The sequence below is a fragment of the Crocodylus siamensis genome, chromosome 6, assembly GCF_052110815.1.
Source record: "Crocodylus siamensis isolate JL-2025a chromosome 6, ASM5211081v1, whole genome shotgun sequence".
In the NCBI taxonomy this organism is placed as follows: Eukaryota; Metazoa; Chordata; order Crocodylia; family Crocodylidae; genus Crocodylus; species Crocodylus siamensis.
The window spans coordinates 32,944,488-32,967,580 of NC_143400.1; the positions used below are offsets into that span (position 1 = coordinate 32,944,488).

Sequence of the window (23,093 nt, forward strand, 5' to 3'; positions counted from 1 at the left end):
CTGTCAAGTCACAAGACACAGTGAGGGATACAACTGAATATTATCCAATACATTGCTAGATGTTGTGAAATATATTAAATAACATACTCATTAAAATATATATATCCTTTTGGAACAAGCTTATGAAACACTCATCTATTGTTCTCTCCTCTGTTATAAACTCTAGACATGACTCAATGTGACTCGGGCTCCCCCAGCAGGTCAAATAACACTGCAACAATCATAGGGAGTGAGTTTTAAAAGAACTGAATGGGTTGGGGGGTTTTTGATGATGATGGTGACGACGATGATGAGATTGAGCAAGTAGTTCAATACACTTTAGAAAGTGTCCTCATTTTCAAAAATGCTGCTATCTGAAACTCAAGCCTACCTTTAAAAGCTGCAACTTATGCCATGGCACACATTCAGTTTTTCATAGTTTCATAGTTTCTAGGGTCAGAAGGGACCTGAGTAGATCATCGAGTCTGTCCCCAATTTCTCATTCCACACCCATTTCTGACATCCCAAAGTGTAAGCAGAGGCACATTCAAGCCATTTGACAGCAGAAGAGAAAAGATGCAAAGTTGTGCTTTTTTGATTGAGGTTTATCTTGGGCTCGTGGTATCTTTAACAGGAACATCAAACATGTGCCTGCCCATTGGAGATACTGCTGTCTTCCAGCATCCCAGAATGCACCATTCCCCATCCTTATTTACAGGTTTGGAGACAGGAATTAACTCTTAATTGTCCCAACAAGCTGCAAACTAGCTCCTTGGCCCTTCCTGCACTGCACACAGGAACTAAGATTCTACTAGAGTACCCAGGGAAAGAGCAGGGTTGGGCCCTACTACCATCATCGCCCCCCTCCCCCCACAAACCTCAGCTTTCCCACAAGCCAAAAGCAGGCTGTCAGCCAGACAGGCAATTTGCACTTTGCTCAGTTCTCAGGAATCAGTGTAGCAAAGCATGCTGGAATATCTGCTCAGCATCCCTATAGTGGTAGAGCATGAGCACTGAATGCTCAGACTCACTGAGAGTTCCTGCTTCTGTTATGTCCCAATTTTATTGCAGCACAAAATCCCCAAAATTTGGAATTGCACAAACTGAATATATCCCAAGGCCCATTGGCACCCAAAATGGGACATGCTGAAAACCCCTTTCAACTTTGTATATCTTGGCACACAATAACTAGAAACAAGAGAACAGGAGACTGTAAAGAAACGTATCTTGAGAAAGAATTTAGTCCACCCCTGTGCCAGTAGGGTCATACAAGTCTAAAGTACTCTGAATAGATATCTGTTTCACATGCTGACAATAACCAATTACATAAATTCCCTGGGTAATCATTAGGACTAGCCTGTGATCATTTAGAACAGCCTACCTAGAGACACTGGAATCTCCATCCTTGGAAGTTTTCAAGAGCAGGTTAGACAGACATTTGGCTGGGATGATTTAGTCAGGGTTGATCCTGCCTTGAGCAGGGAGCTGGATTAGATGACTTTCTGAGGTCTCTTCCAGCCAAGGATTTCCAAAAGAAACAAAGAGATTGAAGCACCCAACTCATGAATTGAGTCTTTGGCATCAAATGTCTCCTTTTGAAGATGCAATTGGAGTAATATATTGATGCAAACAGCATTCAAATATGTAGAAGCAAAGATCATTAAGTTGAATTTATATTACTAAGAAACAACTAGGATGAGACTTTCAGAAAGCCTAATTGAATTTACTACCCACATGAAATTCATTGGAAGATGATTGCTAAATTTCCTTGGACTTCCTTGGAAAAATAGTCATATTGGTCCTTTTCTCTTACATTCATTCAGGTTCACAGAGGAGAAAACTTCAGTCTCATAAATTAGGTTTGGAGCCAGTGTAAAGAAGAGCAAAACTTAAAGTGCTTTTCAGAAAAGGGAAAGCCTGTGTAGAATGGGTGTGACCTACTTTCACCATTGCAGTAACAAAAAGCTTATATGGTTATAGAGAATAATTTACACTTAAAATTGGGTCACAGCCACAGTTGCTTAAAGATGGCAAGATGGAATTAAAACACTTGGGAAAGGGGGGACTGATATATGTGGTTAGTATAGATAAACATAGAAATTATAACTGAAAGTAAATAGGGAGAGATGGAAAACCAGAAGGATATGACAATACACATGCATACACATATGCAGATGTCAAAAGAAAGGGGTGAATGTATTCATGTTTGTGAAGAGAGAGAGGCTAAAGTTAAGTTTGAGGCTTTCAAAGAATCCTAAGAGAGTTAAGCACCTGAATGCTTTTGACATTTTATGAGAATTTGATACCTGATTCTCTTAAGTTCTTTTGACAAGCCTAGACTAAATAGAAATGGACACTTAGCCCAAAGACAAAAATTATTATAGAAGTTTAGTTCAGCTCTCTTGAGATTAATACATTGCACATTCAGTTGGTACAAATCAATGTAGCTTTGTTGAAACAAGTGGGACAAATATTCCTTTCATGAATAAAAGTGCAGCTCCATTTACATCAAAACAAAGATAACTAATTTGGCATGCACCAGAATGATGCTTTCTAGAAAATATTGTAACAGAAGTGTCTAAGCACTGCTGTAATATTTGTAAATAAGAAATTGTGGAAATAGGATACAAAAAAAGATGATGCAATGGGCAACAGAGATTGAACAGAATGAGACAAAATAAAGTACCCCAGAATATTAAATAGTAAAAAGAAGAGAAATGAGTGATAGCTTCTCTTTCCCATAAAATGCTTGAATTAAAAATTATGTAAACTATGTTATGATGATGATTATGATGTTTGTTATTATTATTATTATGTAATTACCCTTTGGAACTCATTACTACCAGTTATTAAAAGAATCCAGCCCTTGGCAGAAATTAAAGGAAAAGAAAATGATATAGGTAATCAGAATATCTGTAGAAACTTGCTTTTGAATTTTTATACATATTTAATGTTGTTTATTATCAAAGAAAGCCAAGAGGGAAGTGATGTATCCAGTTAGAAGAGAAAGGAGGAGAGAAATGAAGAGAAATAGATGAAAAGACAGAATGAAAGAAAGAAATGCATGTAGAGAAAGACAAAGAATCCAAGAGAGGAATACTGACACATGCACTAAGATAGAAATCAAGATAAAAAGACAAAAAAATAGAGGTATGACCAGGGATAGATGACAATAAAGACAGGGAGATATGTGCAAGGCTAAAGAAAACAAAAAGAGAATGACAGAAAGTTGTGAACAGAGACAACAGGGGTGATGGTGAACAGATTTGAAAACAGAAAGGAAAATGACAGTAATGTCAACTGAGATTTCGTTTTTCAAATCAGGTTTAATTGCAAGGCAGTTAAAAGCCAAGGATCTTAATACAGGGTCACAAAGAAGTATGTGGAGGAGCCATGGGAAGCTCTCTCAGATAAGTTTTCTGAACAGCCCAATATCTCGTAAGCTTAAGTATCTATCGCTTACCTTTGGAATAAGGACAGGCCCTTTCATGACTCCTACATGTGCTTCTTTTCTATATGTTCTTGAGCCCCTGGGGAAGAATCTCTAGGGTGACTGCTAATACTGTGTGAATGTGAGGACATCCAATCAATTCTTAGCTAAGCAAATACACTTTCATTCCACTTTGCTTTGAACTCTGAAAGCTCGTGAAGTCAGAGCTTTTTTATTGTATCTCACCATCTAGGTCAATGAACAGAGACTGTATTTGTCCTAAGAGGAACTGTATTTTCCTGGGACAAAGTGTATGCATACAGCCATCCATTTCCCATGTTCCAAGGCAAAGCCCAAAAAACTGATCCAGGACAAGAGGCAGTAACAGCTTCTTCTGGAGTATTGCAAAGTGTATCTCAGCGCATCATCCTGGGGCAGGTGCCAGCCCCAGTTGGTCCTCTAGGCACCACTTCTGCCCCAATCCCAGGCCATCATCAACTTGGGGCAGCTGCTGTAGACCTGGTGTTAGAACCCGACTGCCCAAAAGTAACAGGGCCCAGGCAGTTTTACCCACCTAGTAATTGTCTGGAATGGTGAATTTGCCAGCAATTTTATGTTCACCAGTCACTTAAGGTTAGCATCAGAGTCGGGTCCATCTGAACAACCATGGACCCATCCACACACCAGGAAGACCTACTCATTGGAGGACCTGCCCACACATCCATTCATTCATCCACTGAGGCAAGGTCCACTTTGGACATCCCTCTATTCACCCACTCATTCACCAATCCTTCAACAATGCCCTTACCATGATTGTCCAGCACCATTTGCAAGGGCAACACCAACTGGGCCCAGGAGGAGGTAGCAGACCTCCTGACTATTTGGGAAGGGGTTGAGAGCCAGTATGTACTCCATTCAAGCCACCAAAACCTAGCAGCCTTTGAATGGGTCACTGCACAAATGGCAGCCCATGGACAGAACCATGATTGGGCTCATTGTTTCTGCAAGTACCAGGTACTGAGGCAGTGATTCATGAAAACATGCCATGCCAACTGTGTTTCCATTACATGCATGGTGATGTGTACCAGACCCACAGCCTCGCAGGTATGGCATAATGCATGCCCACAGTTTCATAGTAGCTAAGGTCAGGAGGGACCTGAACAGATCATCCAGCCTGACCCCTTGCGACAGGGTATGAATGCTGGATTCACAAGACCCCAGACAGGCAATCATCCAACCTCCTCTTGAATTTGCCCTAGGTAGGGGCGAGGGCCACTTCCCTGGGAAGTTGGTTCCAGATTTTGGCCACCATAACTGTAAAATATTGCCTTCTGATCTCTAACCTAAACCTGTTCTCCATCAGCTTATTACCATTGTTCCTCATCCCCCCAGGCAGTGCTGGGGAGAAAAGGGCTCTACTTATTTGCTGTTGATCTCCCCTGATGAGTTTGTAGGTAGCCACCAGGTCCCCCCTCAGCATCCTCTTGCTGAGGCTGAACAAGTTCAGGTTCCTCAGTCTCTCCTCGTAGGGTCTGCCCTGCTGCCCTCTCACCAAGTGGGTGGCCCTCTTCTGACCCCTCTCAGACACACAGTGGACACATCATACATAATCCCCAAAAGTGACATGGATTTTGATGCCACCTTAGTCAAAAGCTTGTAGCCCTCCCAGATGACCACAGTGACAACCCAGGAGATGTGCCATTTCAAGGACTCAAAGGCCTTCATGGACAACAGGCTCTAAGAAAGTTTCATTGCTTTATTTCCAGGATACACAGAGAAGAAGCACGTGTCTTATGTGTGTTTAAGAGTCGTATTCTCAGGAGTACCCTGGAAGTGGTACAGACATACCCTGTGTGCTATTTGAAAATTAGCTTCCTCTGATCTTCTGGATATGCTCCTGCTAATGCAGCACAATTGCCATTGGCCTACTTTGCAACAAGGGCACAGTGTTGGCTCATATTCACCTTCTGATCCACTTTAACTCCTAGGTCCTGCTAGTTAGCCAGTCAGTCCCCAGTCTGTACCAGTGTATAAGATTGTTCCTTCCCACCAGTTATGAATCGGATCATCTACAGCAAGAGAAACAAGGACATCAGAGCAGCACTGTGTAAACTGGTGAGATGGAAGTGATTTACTGTGAGGAAGATGTCAGTTATTCTCCAGTGACTGTGGTTTCACTGAACATTTTTATAGAAAGTGCATGGTTTTTAATACAAATTAACTCCACCTGTGTCAGTAGTGGCATTTTTATAGAAACAATCAGCTGTGTATTAATACAGATTAAGTTAACTAATATCAGTCGTGTTTCTTTAGGTTTACACCATTTTAAATAACCTTTCTATCTAATTTTGAACCTGTATCTCACTGAACTAGTTGGTCTCTAAGATACCACTCTGTCCTAGCTAATCATTTTGTATCTGTTAAATTTTATCTTTGATGCTGATTCTTGTCATTTGTTAGTGCACTATTGCAACAGCTTTTACATACCTTAAATATATATAAGATGCCTTGGTGGAGAATATCACTGGTTCCTTCTCTGGTCTGGGTTAAAAAGTTTTCTTGCAGTTTGATTATTTGAGATCTGGAAGGAGGGTATGAGAAGGTTTAAAAGGGAGTGATAATGGTTTTTAGATCGTAGATGTCAGTCATTACTCAGATGCTGGGACTTTCAGCCATGCTTCCCTGTATGGGTTTGCAAGAGCACTGAGAGTTTTCCTCCACACAACCCTGAAGAGATGGAAATGATCTCCGGTAAGTGTGTACACACTAGAGCTCCTGTGCACATCATGACTGTAGTGATGCTGGATTTTGTCTGTCCTTGCATTCCACTATAGAGAACATGTAGATAGTTAAACCCGGGGATTTAGGTGGCTGATACAAATATGTGAAGACCAAATAATGTTCACACTGCTTGTCCCAAAATCCTTTTAGGATCAGTAGCAGGTACTTTCACCTTTCTAACAAGCGGCCTATGCCAACAGCTCCAATGATGCAAATAGCATAGCCTTGTTAAGAATCGATGTAAAAGGAATCTCAGTAGAGACCACAATCTGTTACCATACACCTCCATCGAAACTGGGACTTGTATTCCATGGGAGATCCAGCAAGGTAAAAAATGTGTTCTTCTTCCAAATCAAAAAGAATAATCAACATTTCCCAGAATGCCCCCAAGGACAGCATCTTCCAAAAGGAAAAAAAAGGAGAAAAATATCAGCTCAAGTTATTTACTTCTAAGAGCTTAGGAAATTGTCCAGAACTGACACCCAAAAGGAATATTGTGAAAGTAATGACTACAATTATTTTGAGTGATAAAGACTCACACTATTGGGTAATTTGAAGCTAGTTCAGGCAAGGTGCTTTTCACACAAGAAACAGAAGCAAAGAGAAGTCTCTGCAGAGCTGAAAGGCAGAGAGCTGGTAGACTCTCCTTCCTTGGAGGTTCTTAAGACTGGGCTAGACCAAGCCATGTTTGGCATGATCCAGCTGGAGATAATTTTGCTTTTAGTTGGGGGTTGGAATAGACAACCTCCTGAGGTCCCTTCCATCCCTAATTTTCTATGCTTCTATTATTGTATGAGAGGAGTGGTGTTGTAAAACCCTGAGAGAAGTTTTCCCTGTAGCTAACGCTGCTCTAAACCAATGACTAATCTTAGGGTCATAGAAAATTACGGTTGGAATGGACCTCAGGTGATCATCTTGTCCAACACACTCCTCAAAGCAGGGCTGCTCTCACCTTGATCATCTCACTCAAGGCTTTGTCTATCTGGGTGTTCAAAACCTCCAGGGACAGGGATTCCAACACCTCTCTGGGTAACCTGTACCAGTGCTCTACGACCCTCCTGATAAGATTTTTTATCCTAATATCTAAACTGAACTTGAGACCATTGCTCCTTGTTCAATCATCTGCCACCATTCAGAACAACAGGGCTCCATCCTCTTTGTAACCACCCTTGAGGGAGTTGCAAGCTGCTATTAAACACCATCTTGGTCTTCTCTTCACCAAACTAAATAAGCCCAGTTCCTTCAGCCACTCCTCATAACTCATGTAACCTGGCCCCTTAACCATTTTCCTGCCCTCCAGTAGACTCCCTCCAATCTGTCTACATCCTTTCAGTAGTGGGAGGCCCAAAACCGGACACAGTCCTCCAGATGTGCCCTTACCAGTGTCAAACATGGGAGAAGAATCACTACTTTTGATCTTCTGGATATGCTCCTGCTAATGCAGCACAATTGCCATTAGCCTTCTTTGCAACAAGGGCACAGTGTTGGCACATATTCACCTTCTGGTCTACTTTAACCCCTAGGTCCTGCTACTTAGCCAGTCAGTCCCCAGTCTGTACCAGTGCATAGGATTGTTCCATCATACATGCAGGATTTTGCCCTTGTCATTACTGAACCTCATGAGATTTATTTGGTCCAATCCTCCAATTTGTCAAGGTCTCTCTGAATCATAATCCTGCCCTCAAGCACATCTCTTACTCCCCACAGCTTGGTATCATCTCCAGACCTGCTGAGGGTGCGCTCTATGCCATCTTCCCAGCAGTCGACAACATTATTGAACAAAACTTGCTCCAGGTCCAACCCCTGGAGCACTCCACTTGATACTGGCTGCCAGACATTTTGCCATTGATTACCATCTCTTCACCTGAATTAACAAGCCAGTTTTTTTCTATCTAATAGTCTGTTCATCCTGCCCATACTTACTTGACTTGCTTGTGAGAATATTGTAGTACACAGTACTGTCATAGACTGTATCAAAGGCCTTGTGAAGGAAATGATATATCATGTCCAGTGCTCTCCCTGCATGCACAGAGGCACTCATCATTTTGGTCGTGCATGACTTGTCCTTGGTGACCCCATGCTGACTATTCCTAATCACCTTTGTCTCCTCCAAGTGTTTAGAAATTGATTCCTTGAGGACCTGCACCAAGACTTTCTCATAGACTCAGGTGAGGCTAACTAATCTCTAATTTCCCAGATCGTCCTTTTCCCCTTCTTCCCTTTCTTAAACATGGGCAATATCTTTTCCTTTCCAAACATCTCAGACCTCCCCCAATCACCACAAGTTTTTAGAGATCAAGGCCAGATGGGCAGTATTTTTGCCCTTTCCAAACATCTTGGACATCCCCAGTGACCATGAGTTTTCAAAGATAAAGGCCAGTGGCTCTGCAGTCACACAGAGAGATTACCGGGACTCATCCAGCCCTCTGACTACTACCTCATGCAGCTCATCTGTGTGGACAATAATGGTACTGCCAGGGGTGACCCTGAGCACATCAAATGGGACTACAGGGCTCTGGGTGCAATAGTGAAGGGTTAAGGGTCTTGGGTGGTGTTCTCCTTGATCTTCCCAATCAAGGGGAAGGGCCCAGGCAGGAGCAGATGCATCCTTCAGATTCATGTATGGCTGTGCAAATAATGTCTCCAGCAGGGCTTTGGCTTCTTTCATAGATTTTCATAGGCATTAGGGCTGGAAGGGACCTCAGAAGATCATTTAGTTCAGCCCCATGCCCAAAGGGCAGGAAGTCAGCTGGGGTCATAGGATGCCAGTAAGATAAGCATCCAATTTACTCATGAAGGTGTTCAATGTAGGTGCTTGAACCACCTCCAATGGCAGGCTGTTCCAGACCTTGGGGGCTCAGACAGTAAAGAAATTTTTCCTTGTGTCCAGCCTGAAATGGTGTTGCAGGAGTTTATGACCATTCGACTTCGTCATCCCTTGGGGCGCTCTGGTGAACAAACGTTCCCCCAGATCCTGGTGGTCACCCCTGATAAACTTATAGGTGGCCATCAGATCACCCCTGAGCCTGTGCTTTTCCAGACTAAAGAGCCCCATGGCTCTCAGCCTGTCGTCGTAGGGTCTCTTTTCCTGACTTCTGATCATGCGCATGGCTCTTCCCTGGACTCTCTCAAGCTTCTCCACATCCTTTCACCATGGGATGCTGCTCCAGGAAAATGATTGCAAGGAAGAGATGAGATCTACCTGAAAAAAAAGGGAAGGGCATCATTGCAGACTGGATTCCTAAGTTAATGACGAAGGCTTTAAACTAGGTATGCCATGGGATGCGGCCAAAGCTGTGATGCAAATGTGGAAGTGGGTGAACTGGAGGAAGCACAAGCAGGAAGGGACAAAAGGGGAAGCCTTCTAATTCTTCTTGAGAAAGTAGGATAATTGAATACATATTTCAGGTGTCTGTCCATGAATGCATGGAGGCTGGGAAAGAAGCAGGAAGAACTGGAAGTCCTCACACAATCATGGCACCATGATGTGACTGGAATAACAGAGACTTGGTGGGAACTCACATGACTGGAGCACTGTCCTGGATGTGTACAAGCTGTTCAGGGAGTGCAGGCAGGGCAGAAGAGGAGGAGGAGTTGTGCTATATGGTAAAGAGTCGTATGATTGCTCAGAGCTCCAATACAAAACTGGAGACCAGTCCTGTTGAAAGTCTCTGCGTTAGGATTGGCAGGGATCAAGAAGGTGATGTCTTGCGGGGGTCTGCTCTAGATTCCCAGACCATAAGCAAGCGGTGCATGATGTTTTCTTCAAACACCTAAGAGAAGTTTCCTGATCACAAGCCCTGGTTCTCATGGGGAACTTCTATCACCCTGACATCTGGTCAGAGGGCAATGCAATAGCACACAGGCAATTCAGGAAGTTTTTGGAAAATGTTGCGGAGAACTTCCTGGAGCAAGTGTTGGAGAGACCAACTAGGGGCTGTGTTGTTCCTGATATGCCACTCAGGCACGTGGAAGAAGCTGCAGGGAATTTAGTAGAGGATAGCAACTGGGACAGCAGTGCCTATGAGATGATTGAGGGCGGGATCCTGAGGAAAGGAAGGATGGAGAGAAACGGGATAGGGAAAGCAGACTTTGGCTCCATCAGGGACCTCATGGGCTGGGTGCCCTGGGAGGTCAGTCTGAGGGGAAGGGGCCCAGGAGAGCTGGCTATATGTCCTTCCCCTCCATGCCCCACAAGTCTCTGCCCATCTGACTCTGCAGTAAACTTCCTTCTGGCTCCCAAATCTGGTGATTGGCAGGTCTCTGAGGGGACAGGGAAAAAAACCCTTTAGCCTGGGCTGCAGCTAATACCTATTGCTGCTGAGGAAGGCAGGGTTGTTGGGAGATGAGGACCCTCACACCGCCAGCAACAGGAGGGGGGAATATTCCTCCCATCCCCACGTTGTAACTAGCAAAGCCTAAATGCATTGGCCCCCCGAGAGACGCAGTCTGTTACAAGCCACAGCAAGATCCTCTGACACGTGGTCAGCAGTAGGTCCAATGGGAGACTCTGGACAGTCCTCCTTGCTTCTATATCCGTGAATCCAGTGTGTTTGCCCACGCGCTCTGCTTCTGAGCTGTGCGGGGCTCTAGAGAAGCAGTCCCCCAAGACCTCCCAACATATACATAGACAACTCACTGACTGCGACTTCAGCCCTTCGTTCCAGTAAAGCTCCAATTCAGCTGCGTGCCCAGCTCTTCTTCAGGGACTCGTAGTTCTGGATCTCCTCCTCTCAGGTCTCCCACACAGTGAGGACAGCATGACCCCAAGAACCCTGTACCCCTGGCATTTAGATAGCACGGTGATTGTGGGGACAAGAAATCAGAGGCACGCGTAGATGGTCAGCAAACAAACTGCCCTGGTATTCAAGGATTTAACGTGGGAAACTGAAGACAAAAGCATTAAGACAAGCACAGTAAGTAATATATTCAATTCAATACTGTTTGGGTTTTAATAGAGAGGAACTTTAAAAAAATTATAATGAATTAAATTTAAAATTATTTCAAAACTTTATTCCCCATTTAATAAAATGTCTACAGTTGTTATAAAAAGTATGCATATAGGTAGTCATATGGAAAACGGAGTATTTCTGTCCTGAAATTTTAACCTATTCTACAGTAATGTAACTGAGCAGGGAAGAAGGGAGACAGCCCCAGGCACTGCCTTGGTGGAGGCGGGGAAATAGCCACGACCACAGGTCGGCAGCATGGCAGGCAGAACTGCCCTGTGCATCGTGAGCTGCCCTGGGCTTGCAGCTGCCCTGATAACATGTCTCCCTCTTTATCAATAACCCCTGAAGTACCAAGAGTCATCTAGTTCCTGGCCACTGAAGATTTTCAGACTAAACAAATCAAGAAAAGGTCAAATATCTTGAAGTAGATGAGTTACAAAATGTAGAGGCCATGTAGGGATGTTGACAGCCTATGCTTACATATATTTCTAAGACTTGAAGCCAGTGTGAACACACAGCCTTGTGCACATCCTGCCAGCCATTTGATTGCGATCTTCCCAGGTGACTTAGAGCTTCAGATGCTGGCTATGTCTGGGCTCTATGTCCTAGGAAAATGGATATACTATGGGAGACCATTATGTGTTAATCATTTTATGCTCAGCTGCGCCTGTGGGTAAGAATCAGGCATTCATGAAATGATAGGATCTGGGGTTGTAATTATTCCCTTTTCCCAAGGCACATGGACTTGCAGTGGACCTGCACTTTGGGAACCGTGATTTTTATCAGATAACTCCCTTTAAACTGAAAATAAGGCGGACCTCTAAAAAAATCAAGTCATGGACAATCCTTTCATAGGCATTCCCTTTTTCTCCACAGGCATCCCAAAAGGCACTGGGGACGATGACATCCAATTGCACCGCTGTGACTGAGTTCCTACTCCTGGGGTTCTCCGATGCCCCAGAACTGCAGATCTTGCACTTGGCCACTTTTCTAATAATATACCTGGCAGCCCTCAGTGGCAATCTCCTGGTTATCACGCTCATAGCCTTTGAAAGCCACCTCCACACCCCCATGTACTTCTTCCTCCTCAATCTGGCCATCCTCGACATCGGATCCATCTCTGTCATTGTCCCCAAATCCATGGCCAATTCCATACTGAACACCAGGGTGATTTCCTATTCTGGATGTGTCGCCCAAGTTTTTTTTGTTGTCTCTTTCATTACAGCAGACATTGCCATCCTCACCTTCATGGCTTACGACCGATACATCGCCATCTGCAAACCACTGCGCTATGCGACACTGATGAACAGGAGAGCTTGTCTGCAAATGGCAGCCACGGCCTGGAGCGCTGCTCTTCTGAACTCTGCCCTGCACACGGGGAACACCTTTAGGCTGCCCTTCTGCCACTCCAACCTCATCAACCAGTTCTTCTGTGAAATCCCCCAGCTCCTTAGAATCTCTTGCTCGGAGGTGTTTACTCGTGAAATTCAAATTATCATTTTTGGTGCATGTTTAAGTGCTGGTTGCATTGTGTTTATATTTGTGTCTTACATTCAGATATTCAGTACTGTACTGAGAATCCCCTCTGAGCAGGGCTGGCATAAAGCAGTTTCCACCTGCCTTCCCCACCTCATTGTTGTCGCCTTGCTGGGTAGCACTGGTCTCATTGCCTATGTGAAACCCACATCTGGGTCCCCATCAGCTCTGGACCTCATGGTGTCTGTTCTCTATTCCATGATCCCACCAGTGATGAATCCGGTTATCTACAGCATGAGGAACAAGGAAGTCAAAGCAGCTCTGTGCAAAATGATGAGATGGAAGTGATTTATTGTGGCAAAGATGTCAGTTATTCTCCAGTGGCTGTGGTTTCACTGAACATTTTTATAGAAACTGAGCTGGTTTAATACAAATTGACTCCACTGGTGTTTGTAGTGGAGTTTTTATACAAAAAGTCAGCTGTGTGATTAATACAGATTAAGTTAACTAATGTCAGTTGTGTTTCTTTCGGTTTACACCACTTTAAATAACCTATCTATCTAATGTTCACTCTAAATCTCACTGAACTAGTTATCTCTAAGATACCACTCTATCCTAGCTAATCTTTTTGTGCCTGTTAAATTTTACCTTTGATGACGATACTGTCATTTCTTAGTGCACTGTTGCAGCAGGTTTTACATACCTTAAATATTTATAAGAAGCCTTGGTGGAGAATATCACCGGATCTTTGTCTTGTCTAGGTTATAAAGTTTTCCTGAGGTTTGATTATTTCAGACCTGGAAGGAGGGTATGAGAATATTTAAAAGGGAGTGACAATGGGGTTTTGATAATGGGTTTCAGTCTTTCCTCAGGTGCCTGGACTTTCAGTCATGCTTCCCTGTATGGGTTTGCAAGAGCGCTGAGGGTTTTCCTCCACACAATGCTGAAGAGATGGAAATGATTTCTTGTAAGTGTGTACACACTAGAGCTCCTGTGCACGTCATGACTGCAGTGATGCTGGATTTTGGTTGTTATTTTATTCCACTATAGGGAAGCTGTAGATAGTTAAAGCAGCTGCCAACATCCCCAGGTGTAACTAAGTCAAGCCTAAATGATGTTCACGCAGCTAGTCCCTAAATCCTTTCAGGACCAGTAGTGGGTACCTTCACCTTTCCAGCAAGCAGCCTATGCCAAGAGCTCCAATAATGCACATAGTGTGGCCTTGTTAAGAATGGATGTGAAAGGAAACTCAGTAGAGACCACAATCAAGGAGAGGTCCGTGTAGAGCTGAAAGGCAGAGAGGTGGTAGACTCTCCTTCCTTGGAGGTTCCTAAGACTGGGCTAGACCAAGCCACGGTTGGCATGATCCAACTGGAGACAGTATTTCTTTGACTGCAAGTATAGGCATTTGTCTGACCCAGAGTGGTGGGACACGACTCTCTAGCTCATGATCTTGGGGGTTTAATTTGAGCAGGAGCTTCGGCATATCATTCAAAATCCCCAACCTTGATTTCAGCCAACACCCAATGCTGGACTAGATGACATCCTGAAGTCCCTTCCATCCCTAATTTTCTATGCTTCTATTATTGTATGAGAGGAGTGGTGTTGTAAATCTCTGAGGGATGTTTTCCCTGCAGCTAACAATGCTCTAAACCAATGACTAATCTTAGGGTCATAGAAAATTACGGTTGGAATGGACCTCAGGAGATCATCTTGTCCAACACACTCCTCAAAGCAGGGCCGCTCTCAACTTGATCATCTCACTCAAGGCTTTGTCTATCTGGGTGTTCAAAACCACCAGGGACAGAGATTCCACCACCTCTCTGGGTAACCTGTACCAGTGCTTTACGACCCTCCTGATAAGATTTTTTTTCCTAATATCTAAACCAAACTTGAGGCCATTGCTCCTTGTTCAATCATCTGCAGCCATGGAGAACACTAAGGCTCCATCCTCTTTGTAACCACCCTTGAGGGAGTTGCAGGCTGCTATTAAACACCATCTTGGTCTTCTCTTCACCAAACTAAATAAGCCCAGTTCCATCATCCACTCCTCATAACTTATGGACCATAGCCCCTTAACCATTTTCCTGCCCTCCAGTAGACTCCCTCCAATCTGTCTACATCCTTTCAGTAGTGGGAGGCCCAAAGCTAGACACAGTCCTCCAGATGTGCCCTTACCAGTGCCAAACATGGGGGAAGAATCACTTTGTTTGATCTGCTGGTTATGCTTCTGCTAATGCAGCACAATTGCCATTGGCCTTCTTTGCAACAAGGGCACAGTGTTGGCTCATATTCACCTTCTGATCCACTTTAACCCCTAGGTCCTGCTACTTAGCCAGTTAGTCCCCAGTCTGTACCAGTGCATAAGATTATTCCATCTTACATGCAGCATTTTGCACTTGTTACTGAACCTCATGAGATTGTGTTTGGTCCAATCCTCCAATATGTTGAGGTCTCTCTGAATCATAGCCCTGCCCTCAAGCACATCTATTACTCCCCCCAGCTTGGTGTCACCTGCAGACTTGCTGAGGGTGCGCTCTATGCCATCTTCCCAGTTATCAACAACGATATTGAGCAAAACTGGTTCCAGACCCAACCCCTGGAGCACTCTACTTGATACTGGCTGCCGGATATACATCAAGCCATTTATTACTATCTCCTCACTTGTATCCTCGAGCCAGGTTTCTATCTACCTCACAGTCCATTCATCACCCCCATACTTCCTTGGCTTGCTTGTGAAAATATTGTAGTACACCAAACTGTCATAGACCTTATCAAAGACCTAGTGAAGGAAACAATATATCATGTCCAGTGCTCTCTTTGCACGCACAGAGGCACTCATCATTTTGGTCGTGCATGACTTGTCCTTGGTGACCCCATGCTGACTGTTCCTAATCACCTTTGTCTCCTCCAAGTGCTTAGAAATTGATTCCTTGAAGACCTGCTCCATGATTGTTTTACAGGCTGCCGTGTGGCTAATCTGTGTGTAATTTTCCAGATCCTCCTACTCCCCTTCTTCACTTTCTTAAAGATGGGCAGTATTTTTGCCCTTTCCAAACATCTGGGACATGCCCTAGTCACCATGAATTTTCAGAGATAAAGGCCAGTGGCTCTATAGTCACACAGAGGGATTACTGGGACTCATCCAGCCCTCTGACTACTACCTCATGCAGCTCATCTGTGTGGACAAGAATGATACTGCCAGGGGTAATCCTGAGAACACCAAATGGGACTACAGGGCTCTGGGTGCAATGGTGAAGGGTTAAGGGTCTCGGTGGTGTTCTCCTTGATCTTCCCAAACAAGGGAAAGGGCCCAGGCAGGAGCCGATGCATCTTGCAGATCAATGCATGGCTGTGCAGATACTGTCTCCAGCAGGGTTTGGATTTAGTGACCATGGGATGTTGCTCCAATGAAAAGATTGCAAGACAGGCATGGGATCTCCCTGACAAAGAGGGGGAGCATCACTGCAGGCAGGCTACCTAACCTAATAAGGAGAGCTTTAAGCTATGTATGCTGTGGGATGGGAACCAAAGCTATGTAGTAAATGTGGAAGTGGGTGAACTGGAGGAAGCACAACTGGAGGGGACAACAGGGGAAGCCTTCTAATTCTTCTTGAGAAAGTAGGATAATTGGATACATATTTCAGGTGTCTGTCCATGAATGCATGGAGGCTGGGAAAGAAGCAGGAAGAACTGGAAGTCTTCACGCAATCATGGCACCATGATGTGATTAGAACAATAGAGACTTGGTGGGAACTCACGTGATTGGAGCACTGGACAGGTACAAACTGTTCAGGGAGTGCAGGCAGGGCAGAAGAGGAGGAGGAGTTGTGCTATATGGTAAAGAGTCGTATGATTGCTCAGAGCTCCAATACAAAACTGGAGACCAGTCCTGTTGAAAGTCTCTGGGTTAGGATTGGCAGGGATCAGGAAGGTGATGTCTTGCGGGGGTCTGCTCTAGATTCCCAGACCATAAGCAAGCGGTGCATGAAGTTTTCTTCAAACACCTAAGAGAAGTTTCCTGATCACAAGCCCTGGTTCTCATGGGGAACTTCTATCACCCTGACATCTGGTCAGAGGGCAATGCAGTACCACACAGGCAATTCAGGAAGTTTTTGGAAAATGTTGCGGAGAACTTCCTGGAGCAAGTGTTGGAGAAACCAACTAGGGGCTGTGTTGTTCCTGATATGCCACTCAGACACGTGGAAGAAGCTGCAGGGAATTTAGTAGAGGATGGCAACTTGGGCAGCAGTGCCTATGAGATGATTGAGGGCGGGATCCTGAGGAAAGGAAGGATGGAGAGAAACAGGATAGGGAAAACAGACTTTGGCTCCATCAGGGACATCATGGGCTGGGTGCCCTGGGAGGTCAGCCTGAGGGGAAGGGGCCCAGGACAGCTGGCTTTGTTTTAAGGAAACCTTACTGAGGGCACCGAAACAAACCATCCCGATGTACATGGAAGCTGGCAAGTATGGCAGAAGACCAGCTTGGCTCAGCAGTGAGCTCTTCAGTGACCACCAAAGGAAGCTACAACAAAAGTACACTTAGATCTATGACTACGGAGGAGTATGAGAGTATTTCTCAGGCCTTCAGGGATGAAATCAGGAAGGGCAAAGAGCAGCTGAAGTTTCTGCTAGTTAGGGACATGAGGGGTAACAAGAAGGATTTGTACAAGTATGATAGCAACAAGAGGAAGATGGCGGACAGTATGGGTTCCTAGCTGAACGGGGCAGGCAACCCAGTGACCGATGATGTGGAAATGGCTGAAGTACTCAATGCCTTTTTTACCCCAGTCTTCACAGGGAAGGTCAGCTCCCAGACTACTGCACTGGGCAACATAGTTTGGACAGCAAGTGAGCAGTCAACCCTGGCAAGAGATCAGTTTAAGAGCTACTTAGAAAAGCTGCATGTGTACAAGTCCGAGGGACTGGACACAAGGCACCTGAACTGCGGCGGGGCGCTGGCTGATATCCAGAGGTGTGCAGAAAAAAACAGGCTTCCTCAGGCATTTGAACAAGGGGGAAATCCCAAACTTGTAGTTGTAGAAAGCACCCAGACCACAAATGTTAGAAGCTGGAGAAGAAGACATCCCTCCTCACTTCTCACAGAATCAGGGGAAGTAGACCTGGAAGGGACACTGGGATGTCATCTACTCCAACCCTCTGCCTGAGGCAGGATCTTAGCTAGCCGCATAAAAAGCCATGTCTAACAGGTTAATAAAAGCAAACAGGCAACCCTCTCCTACGACTGAAGGGGGAAAAAAACCCTAATGGTTCTCACATATCTAACCGTAAATTGAAATTCCTTCTTCATCCCAAATATAGCAATTTCTCTGACACCCTAGATGAAGACCTTGGGGGTCTAGTCTGAGCAGGATCTTTGGCAGATCAGTCAAAGTCCCCAACCTTGATTTCAGCCGACACCCAATGCTTCTAACGGTGGTAGAAACCAACCCCCGTGATTCATGTAGCAAAAGGAAGGGGAAAGAAAATCCTTCCTGATCCCATGCAGCAAACGGCAAAGACCAGAGGAATTGGAAATAACCAGAGAAGAACATGAATGTAGCTATTGCCAGATCATGCCTGACCAATGCTTATCCACCCCCTTGAACACCTCCAATGATGGAGATTGCGCAACATCCCTAATCAGTCTAGTCCGCTGCCCCATTGGTCCATCAGTGTAGACGTTCTCCTAGTACCCAATCTGAACCTACTTTATTGGTGTGTTGGATTTTCTCTTTTCCTCGTCTCTACTCCCCTTTGCCCTTCATCCCTCTGCACCCTGCCCACATTGCTTCAAATCTCCAATGTTAACACGTGTATGGAAATCATTCCACTTTTCCCCCAAGCTGAGGTCTGTATGTGTCACCCTCACCTACTCATCTACCACATGCTACCATGTCATTGGTCCCTCTCTTTCTACCCCTACACCCACCTGGGTGTGTGTGCTCTCCTCCGTTGCAGTACGTAGGAAGAAAGAGCAGACAGGACTCTACAGAGGAATGCTGTCTCCCTTCCAGGGGAAGTCTTAGTTAGAGTCCAAAAGTGGGAACTGGCCAGGGGATGGTCCCATGTACAAGGGAAGTGTGATAAATCAGAGACTACTACAAAAGTAGGACTGGAAGCAGCTCTGGAGGTCCAGGCCCCTGCTTAAGGCAGTATCTTACCTACACAAGCTATCCCATATGAAACCTTGTTTAAACTGTTTCTAAAACTATGCAGACACCCTGTCACACCACTACAAGGTATATCGCCCACAGTCACTAAAACTACCCAGATTTGCTGCAGGTAAAAGAGGGAGATGAAGACTGTCAGCATCCTGCTCCTGCAAGTGATTTTAAACACTCCTTCCCCCCACCCCCTCCCGCACTACAGAGAAAAGACCTTCATCCCCCACAAATCTCTACCCATCTGTCCCTACATTAAACTTCTGTCCTGCTCCCAGATGTGGTGACTGGCAGGTCCCTAGGGAACAGGGAAAACCCTTCAGCCTGGGCTGCAGCTAACACCCAATGCTGCTGAGGAAGGCAGGGTTGTCAGGAGTGGGGGGCTGTGATACCACTAGCAACAGGAGGGGGGAAAATTATTCCCAACCCCACGTTGCAAAGCATAGAAACATTGGTCCGCTGATAGACGCAGCCTGTTACAAGCCACAGCGAGATCCTCTGACATGTGGTCAGTAGTAGGTCCAATGGGAGACTCTGGATAGTCTTTCATGCTTCAATATCTGTGAATCCAGCGTGTTTGCCCACACGCTCTGCTTCTGAGCTGTGCAGGGCTCTAGGGAAACAGTCCCGCAAGACCTCCCAACATACACATAGACAACTCACTGACTGCGACTTCAGCCCCTTCATTGCAGTAAAGCTCCAAGTCAGCTGCACACCCAGCTCTTCTTCAGCGACTCGTCATTTCGGATCTCTTCCTCTCAGTTTTCCCACAGAGTGAGGAGTGCACGACCCCGAGAAACCTGTACCCCTGGCATCTAGATAGCACGATGATTGGAGGACAAGAGATCGGAGACAGGAGTAGATGGTCAGCAATCAAGCTCCCCTGGCGTTCAAAGATCTAATATAGGAAACTGTAGATAAAACTATTAAGACGAGCACAGTAAGTAATATATTCAATTCAATAATGTTTGGGTTTTAATAGAGAGGAACTTTCTGAAACAGAAAAATGAATTATATTTAATAATTATTTCTGAACTTTGTTCTCCATCGAGTAAAATTTCTACAGTTGTCAGAAAAAGCAAGCTTATAAGTATTCACAAAAACAATGGCATATTTCTGTCCTGAAACGTTTACCTATTCTACAGTAATGTAACTGAGCGGGGAAGCAGGGAGGCAGCCCCGGGCAGTGCCTTTGTGGAGGGGGGGAAATAGCCACGACCACAGGTCGGCAGCATGGCAGGCAGAGCTGCCCTGTGCATCACAAGCTGCCCTGGGCTTGCAGCTGCCCTGATAACATGTCTCCCTCTTTAGATCATTCTTAGTATTTCCGGGGTTATTGATAGTTTCATGGCCACTGAAGATTTTCAGACTAAACTAATAAAGAAAAGGTCTAATATCTTTGAAGTAGATGAGTTACAAAATGTAAAGACCATGTAGGGATGTTCACAGCTCACGCTTCTATATATTTCTGAGATTTGAAGCCAGTTTGAACACACAGCCTTGTGCACATCCTGCCAGCCATTTGATTGTGATCTTCCCAGGTGACTTAGAGCCCAGACACAGCCAGCATCTGAAGCTCTATGTCCCTGGCAAAATGGAAATATTATGGGATGACTTTTGTGACATCATAAGGTCATGCTCAGCTGCCTGTGGGTAGGATTCAAGCACCGACATTCATGAAACAATAGGATCTGGGGTTGTAATTATTCCCTTTTCCCAAGTCATGTGGACTTGCAGTGGACCTGCACCTGATGTGAACTCACATGGCCCTTGGACTAGAAAGGAGCTGGAGCGGTTTATGCCAGTGCAGTAACATCTCCACTTTCACAGACGTGGGAAACGTATAAGCACTAGTGAGTGGCAGTGACCACGTGTCTGCAAAAGCTCTGAAAGAACACCTTTCTTGTCTGCTTTTTCAATGAAATGCCACAATTATCCACATTTTTTATTTAAATGTAGCTTCAAAAATATTGTCACTTTCAGAACCCTGATTTCTATCAGAAAACACCTTTTCAACTGAAAATCAAGCGGACATCTAAAACAAACGAGTCATGGAGAATTGTGGCCGGGAAAATGGTGTTTTTTCCCTTGCTTCCTCTTCTCCTGACACAGTGATTCCCCTTCCCTCCACAGGCATCCCAAAAGGCACTGGGGACGATGACGACCAATTGCACCACTGTGACTGAGTTCCTACTCCTGGGGTTCTCCGATGCCCGGGAATTGCAGATCTTGCACTTGGCCACTTTTCTAATAATATACCTGGCAGCCCTCATTAGCAATCTCCTGGTTATCACGCTCATAGCCTTTGACAGCCACCTCCACACCCCCATGTACTTCTTCCTCCTCAATCTCTCCATCCTCGACATCGGATCCATCTCTGTCATTGTCCCCAAATCCATGGCCAATTCCATACTGAATACCAGGATGATTTCCTATTCTGGATGTGTCACCCAAGTTTTCTTCATCATCTTTTTCATTGCAGCAGACCTCGCTATCCTCACCTTCATGGCTTACGACCGATACATCGCCATCTGCAAACCCCTGCACTATGAGACAGTGATGAACAGGAAAGCTTGTCTGCAAATGGCAGCCACTGCCTGGAGCGCGGCTCTTCTATACTCTGCCCTGCACACGGGGAACACCTTTAGGCTGCCCTTCTGCCACTCCAACCTCATCAACCAGTTCTTCTGTGAAGTCCCCCAGCTCCTTAGGATCTCCTGCTCAGAGGTGTTTACTAGTGAAATTCAGATTTTTATCTTTAGTGCATGTTTAGGTCTTGGTTGTATTGTGTTTATATTTGTGTCTTATATTCAGATATTCTCTACTGTACTGAGAATCCCCTCTGAGCAGGGCTGGCATAAAGCAGTTTCCACCTGCCTTCCCCACCTCATTGTTGTCGCCTTGCTGGGTAGCACTGGGATGATTGCCTATGTGAAACCCACATCTGGGTCCCCATCAGCTGTGGACCTCATGGTGTCTGCTCTCTATTCTATGATCCCACCAATGATGAATCCGGTCATCTACAGCATGAGGAACAAGGACATCAAAGCAGCACTGTGCAAACTGATGTGATGGAGGTGGTTTATTCCAAGGAAGATGTCAGTTATTTTCCAGTGACTGTGGTTTCACTGAACACTTTTATAGAAACTGAGCTGTTTTAATACAAATTAACTCCACCGGTTTCAATAATGGACTTTTTGTAGAAACAATAAACTGTGTTATTAATATAGAATAAGTTAAGTAATGTCAGTTGTGTTTCTTTAGGTTTACACCATTTTAAATAACCTATCTATGTAATTTTCACCCAAAATCTCACTGAACTAGTTATCTCTAAGATACCAATCTGTCTTCTATAATCTTTTTGTACCTGTTAAATTTTATCTTTGATACTGTCATTTCTTAGTGCACTGTTGCAACAGCTTTTATGTACCTTAAATATTGATAAGATGCCTTGGTAGAGAATATCACCGGATCTTTGTCTTGTCTGGGTTAAAAAGTTTTCCTGAGGTTTGATTATTTCAGACCTGGAAGGAGGGTATGAGAATATTTAAAAGGGAGTGACAATGGGGTTTTGATAGTGGGTTTCAGTCTTTCCTCAGGTGCCTGGACTTTCAGTCATGCTTCCCTGTATGGGTTTGCAAGAGCGCTGAGGGTTTTCCTCCACACAACGCTGAAGAGATGGAAATGATTTCTTGTAAGTGTGTACACACTAGAGCTCCTGTGCATGTCATGACTGTAGTGATGCTGGATTTTGGTTGTTATTTTATTCCACTATAGGGAAGCTGTAGATAGTTAAACCAGCTGCCAACATCCCCAGGTGTAACTAAGTCAAGCCCAAATGATGCTCACGCTGCTAGTCCCTAAATCCTTTCAGGACCAGTAGTGGATACTTTCTCCTTTCCAGCAAGCAGCCTATGCCAAGAGCTCCGGTAATGCACATAGTGTGGCCTTGCTTAGAATAGATGTGAAAGGAAACTCAGTAGAGACCACAATTTGTTACTGTACAACTGCATCCAAATTGGGACTTGTATTCCATGGGAGATCCGGCAAGGTATGAAATGTGATTTTCTTTCAAATTAGAAAGAATAATCAACATTTCCCAGAATGCCCCAGAGGACAGCATCTTCCAAAAGAAAAAAAAAGAATAAAAATATCAGCTCCAGTTAATTACTTCTGAGAGTTTAGGTAACTGTCCAGAATTTACACCCAAAAGCAAATTTTGAAAGTAACGAATTGGTTATTTTGACTCATAGTGACTCATACTCCTGGGCAACTTGAAGCTAGTTTGGGCAACGTGGTTTTCACACAC

At 44.7% G+C, this 23,093-nt stretch overlaps 1 protein-coding gene and 1 pseudogene across 1 annotated transcript; both read left to right on the forward strand.

Annotated features, from left to right (window-relative positions):
• Positions 1-11,157: 11,157 nt before the first annotated feature.
• Positions 11,158-13,127, forward strand: LOC149862245 (olfactory receptor 14A16-like). Its single transcript, XM_090051512.1, has one exon. The coding sequence runs from the start codon at positions 12,043-12,045 to the stop codon at positions 12,964-12,966; it is 924 nt and encodes a 307-aa protein (XP_089907638.1). The 5' UTR covers positions 11,158-12,042; the 3' UTR covers positions 12,967-13,127.
• Positions 13,128-19,897: 6,770 nt separating this feature from the next.
• Positions 19,898-21,901, forward strand: LOC149862246 (olfactory receptor 14A16-like; annotated as a pseudogene).
• The last annotated feature ends 1,192 nt before the right edge of the window (positions 21,902-23,093 follow it).